Source organism: Nematolebias whitei, chromosome 18, assembly GCF_014905685.2.
Source record: "Nematolebias whitei isolate Nwh7 chromosome 18, NemWhi1, whole genome shotgun sequence".
NCBI classification, from domain to species: domain Eukaryota; kingdom Metazoa; phylum Chordata; class Actinopteri; order Cyprinodontiformes; family Rivulidae; genus Nematolebias; species Nematolebias whitei.
The window spans coordinates 15,947,335-15,952,820 of NC_056515.1; the positions used below are offsets into that span (position 1 = coordinate 15,947,335).

The 5,486-nt window shown below is 42.6% G+C and overlaps 1 protein-coding gene across 1 annotated transcript; it reads right to left on the reverse strand.

Moving 5' to 3' along the window:
* Positions 1-1,385: 1,385 nt before the first annotated feature.
* On the reverse strand, positions 1,386-4,213 carry LOC119425067 (zinc finger FYVE domain-containing protein 16). The gene is made up of 2 exons (XM_037692592.1): positions 2,203-4,213; positions 1,386-1,490 (listed from the first exon to the last, which is right to left on the reverse strand). The coding sequence occupies exons 1-2, from the start codon at positions 3,853-3,855 to the stop codon at positions 1,386-1,388; spliced, it is 1,758 nt and encodes a 585-aa protein (XP_037548520.1). The 5' UTR covers positions 3,856-4,213.
* Between the last annotated feature and the right edge of the window lie 1,273 nt (positions 4,214-5,486).

Genomic DNA, 5,486 nt, shown 5'->3' on the forward strand with positions numbered 1-5,486 from the left:
CAATGCTTTCTGGAAGTATTCCTGAGCCCATTCTGTTATTTCCTTGAGAGTGGCATTCCTGTTTGAGGTGCAGTGACGTTTAAGGGCCCTGAGATCACGAGCATCCAGTAGAGTTTTACGGCCTTGACCCTTACGCACAGCAATTGTTCCAGATTCTCTGAATCTTTTGATGATGTTTTCACGATTGATGATGATAACTTAAAAGTCTTTGCTATTTTATGCTGGGTAACACCATTCTGGTATTGCTGCACTAACTTACTGCGCAACAATGGTGGAATTGGTGATCCTCTTACCATCTTGGCTTCTGAGAGACACTGACACTCTGAGAAGCTCTTTTTATACCAAATCATGTTGTCAATTGACCTAATTAGTGTTAATTGGTCTTCCAGCTGTTCGTTATATGCTCAATTTCCTTTTTCCAGCCACTTATTGCTACTTGTCCCAACTTTTTTGGGATTTGTTGACACTGTGAAATTTTGAATCAACATATTTTTCCTTTAAAATGTTACATTTACTCAGATTAAACTTTTGATCGGTCATCTATGTTATATTACGAATAAAATATTGACATTTTCCATCTCCACATCATTGCATTCAGTTTTTATTCACAATTTGTTTAGTGTCCCAACTTTTTTGGAATCTGGTTTGTATTTGTAATTATTTTTTCTGTCCTTAACATGTTCTTTTTGTCTTTCAGATACACCTGGACCCATATCTGGACCTGGACCTACCATTCTGTGCTCATCCGTCTCTCCTTCCTGTCCTCTCAACCAGCTGGTCAAAGCAGATGGCCGCTTGTCCTGAGCCTGGTTCTGCTGGAGGTTTCTTCCTTTACTAATTGGCTTTTATGTTTTTGAATGTTTCTGTAAAGTGCCCTGAGACTACTTTGTTGTGATTTGACGCTATATAAATAAACTGAATTGAATGTCAAATAAACCTACTGAATCTGACTAATGATAATAAACTATAGTGACTATACTGCACTAGAAACAAACCATAAACCATTTAACTTGTTACTGAAAGATTTTTTTGTTTTTTACAGGGGAGTTGCTAAAATATTTTGGTATTCCTTCTTTCTGTTGCCTCACAATCTAAAATTTTTGTACATTTCCAGATTGACATTAAGTATCGATATGTAGTAAATCTGGACAAATTACTCCAAATTAATGAAATTAAATGAGTAGTTGTTTTAAAAAAGCTGCGGTAGTTTAGTCAGTGCCGCGGTCTTGTAATCCTGAGGTTGCATGTTCGAGCCCAGATGGTGTCAAGACGGGGATCTGGTGCAAAACAAATGCCAAATCTTTCGTGAGAGTTTGCTTGCTGTGGCGACCCCTGAAGAAGGGAGCAGCCGAAAGAAGAAGAGAAAATAAGCAAGTCGGGTATATCTACATGAACTTGGCACATCTAGTCCCTGGCATTTCTGTCCATTCTTCAAGAGTGAAGTGCTCCAGCTCCTTCATGTTGGATGTTTGCTGCTTGTGAACAGCAATCTTTAAATAGAAAAAAAAATCTCAATTGGACTGAGGTTTAAGCTTTGACTGGTCCATTCTAGGATACTAAAGCATTTCTTCTTAAACCACTGGAGTATTGCTTTAGCTGCAAACTAAAATTATACCCCACAGCATGATGCTGCCACCACCATGCTTCAAAGCCGTGATGGTATTCTCAGCATAATGAAAGGTGTTGGGTTCACACACAGTATGGCATTGGCATTCACCGTTAGATATGACCACAGCATCTTTGTCCACTGAAGTGGGGAAACATTAATGTGACTGTTTAACAAAATATTTAGCCCCAGAACTGATTCAACTAAATCTGAGAAAAATAAAATTTTCAGATTTTAAAGATAGCTGTCTGAATTTCACTTTGATCTACTGGTTGTATTTAATACAAAGCAGCTACGTGCGTTTATAACAAACTGAAAACTTCAGGTCTCTCTGGTAACTGAGTCCTCGAGGCTCAATGGGGTTTTAACCTGTCTATATAAAGGTTGAATGAAAATGGAGAGGTAAATAATGAGATGCATGACACTGTTAACAAGCAAGTCCCACTCATAATAAACAAGGCAACTTCACATGCTGCCATTATTGATTATTGTCAGAAAACTTGCTGCTGTATTTACAGCTGCTTCCAGATGTTCACAATTGTTCAGTCTGCATAACAGCAAAGAGAAGTTTTTGAAAGTGAATTAAATAAACGTACCTTCCCGCAGGCTCGACAGTGATGTCGCCTTTTGGTGAAAGTGAATCTTTGCTCACAGTTCATACAACTGGGTGCTTCAGAGTCTGGTACCCACTTGGGCTGTTTGCTCCCCAGCTCCTCCACTCCTTCCCTCTTCCAGTTCACTGGCCTGACAGCATCTGCAGATTGTTCCCCGGGGTATGGTGGTGGCTCTGAGAGTTCATCAAAGCCCACAGAAAAATCCTGATCTTGAATCGGGTTTGCATGGCAGGAATTACTGAAGTTGGAATGTTCCTCTATAGGACTTGGGGTTATAGTCAAACTGTCCTCATCCTCTGGTGTTGAAGAAGCACTGAGGGCCTGAGCCTGCCCTTTCCCTTCCTCCTCTGCTGGAGAAGGTTTTGCAGCTTGGCATTGTGGTCGTTTAGGTCTGGCACCTCCGTATGAGGGCTGTTGATCAGGGCTACTATTGTGCTGGGACTGGAAAGGGTTGCTAGTTGAAGAACAGGTAACTTCAGAGGAGTCTTCATGGCATGGTCTGCTAGAGTCCTGGGACAATGATGGAATGCCAGAGTTAAAACCTCCTTGTGCAGACAAAAAAAATGTTCTGTCACTTTCTGGTGAGGCCAATCCTTCCAAGCAGTTCTGCCCATCTTGACCACAGCTCTGTGGCTTCTGCTCCTCTAAAACTCCATCCGCCTCCGAGAGAGACTGAGGTTGAGCATCATCTCTAGGACTGCAGCAATAAGAAACACCTGCCCCCTGTTCTGCTTCAGCATGCGCCTGAAGAAAGGCATCCAGTTCCTCATCAGTAACCAGAAGCTCAGCCTGGTCGCTCTCTGGCAAATACTCAAAACCGAATTCAGGGAGATCCTCTGGGCTGGGTTCTGAGCAAACAGAGGAAGAAAGGTTTGCAGGACAAACAGCAGCAGATTCAGGAGGAACATGCTGCCCTTCTGGAGACAGTCTGTGCTCTGAAATCTGGTTGGAATCAGCAGAGTTGTCTAAACAGGGCCTTCCCTCCCTGATGAAGTCCCTGGGTGAGTCCTTTGCTTCCAAGGCTGACAGGGAGTCTGGTTTGTTGCTCTCAGAAACATCTGCCTCACACTGCTCTGAAGCTGCCTCCAAATAATCTTCTCTGCTCTTTGGGTTTACCAGAGCTCCACACATTGAAACAGCTAACGGCAGGCACGACAAGCGGACCGGTTCACTGTCTGAGGCTTCACATTTTACATCTTCGGTGGAATCGGGTACAGATTCATCAAATGCCTCATTTGGCAACTCTTTATTCACTGAAGTCACTTCTTTAATGTTGCCTACATCTTTCGCTTCATGGTGGTCTACAGAGCTCTCTACAACCTGGTTCAAGCAAGGTGTCTCTTCTCTGACACTCTCTGCTTCAACAACTAACTCGGAGGTCCTAGTTGATGGTAATTCATCTGTGGGCTCAGAACTTTTCTCCACTGCTGCAGGAAGAATAACGTCCAGCAGACTGAGAGAAGCAAAGTATCCACCGCTCTGTTCATGAGGTTTCAAACCAAGCAGCTCATCTGACCCTGCAGATGTTTGCTCTTCTGAAGCAGCACCTATGCCGTCACCTGGGCTCTCCTTTGTGATCACAGGGCTAGTAAAGTCCACGAGCAGTGCCTCCTCTTCCATTTGCTGCTCTGCCATGTCCAGTTCCCTGAAGGCATCGTGGCTGTTGGTCAAGATGGCCGAGCTTGCATCATTCACAAGGTCACACACTGGCTTCAGAGATCTGTCTGGACAGGGAGGGGCAGAGATTTTCGTTGGCCTACGGTCCACAGAGGAGAGAAGGTCCACTCCAGTGAGAGGCTGACCTTTGACCTCTCTGTGGTTGTGGCTGCTTGAGCCATCAGAACAGCTGGTTGCAGAACCATAATGAAGAGAACTGAGGTCGGGGAGGCTTTGTGGAGCAGTGGAAGCCTCTGAGGGTAAACATTGGGAGCCCAGCGAAGAGAAGAAGTGTGCAGTGGGCTTCAAGAAAACTTGCTTGTATTCAAGTTCTTCTGCAATTAAACAAAAAGAACAAACATTTAAAAGATAAAGTACTTTCTAAGCCAATAGTCTACCACTTAACAGAACTACTCAAATGTTTCTTCCCTAAGTGAGAATTTTTTAAAGAATATTTCATGAGCTCTGAATAAACAGATGTAAAACAGTTGTGTGTTATAGATCTGCAGTACTTTTCAGCCTATAAGTCATAGTTTTTTGCATAATTTGCATGCCCTGCGACTTATACACCGAAGCAATGTTTTTATGTTTTTTTCCCCCATATTTATACACCAATTTTTGGCTGAGATATGACTGTTTTCATTCATTCTGACATTGAAAATATTGAACACTACCCAACAATTTTGAGTCAGGTCATCTGGACAGTTTATTTTTTTGCTGAAACATTTCACCTTCCATCCAGAAGGCTTCATCAGTCAAGGAAATACACAACACAAAACTAATTCTTCCCCCAAACAGCTTACTCCAAAGTGGAACAAAGCAGTTATGTTGGTGCTAAGATGGTGTCTTTGGCACACCCCCTCCTCTGGAGCCGGCCCTCTTCCTCGTCAACAGCCATGTCAAACTGGTTCAAAACCAAAAAAGTCCTGATGAAGACTGATGAAGGCTTCCGGATGGAAGGTGAAACGTTTCAGCAAAAAAAGAAACTGTCCAGATGACCAAACTGAAAAATGTTGGATTGTATACCTGGATTATTGAGCATGGACTTTTTTGGTACTGAACACTACCATTTTCAGCCGCTAGATGGCACTCGAGTAGTATGGCATGCTGTTGTGTCATGTAATAGGTAAAAGTGGCTATTAATGACACAACCAGCTTGCCACAGCCTGCTACCTTCGTCCAGCTTTTTCAACCGTCAAATCAGCTTCATTTCGCCTCGCCGCCCCGGTGAAATGCAGCTAATTTGACCACTGAAGTGCATTTATTAAGTAAAAGTTCAACTGAGACACAAATTTACTATAATGTCGACCAAACAAATACTAATTGTTTTAGGTGCTTATCTTGTTAAATTTTGAATAAATGCGCAGTGGTCCTCATTCCTGATTTCTTCCCTGTCTGCGTGCTCCTGGATTCAAAAAGCGTTCAATACAGTGCTCCCAGAGCACCGAGGCTGTGGATATTTTTGAAATGCAGCTGATTTGACTGTCCAAGTGCATTTATTAAGGAAAAGTTAGACTGAGACACACCTTTACTATAATTTTGAACAAACAAATAATTGTTTTTAAGTGTTAATCTTGTTAAATTCTTGTTAAACGCCTCCCATGCACGCT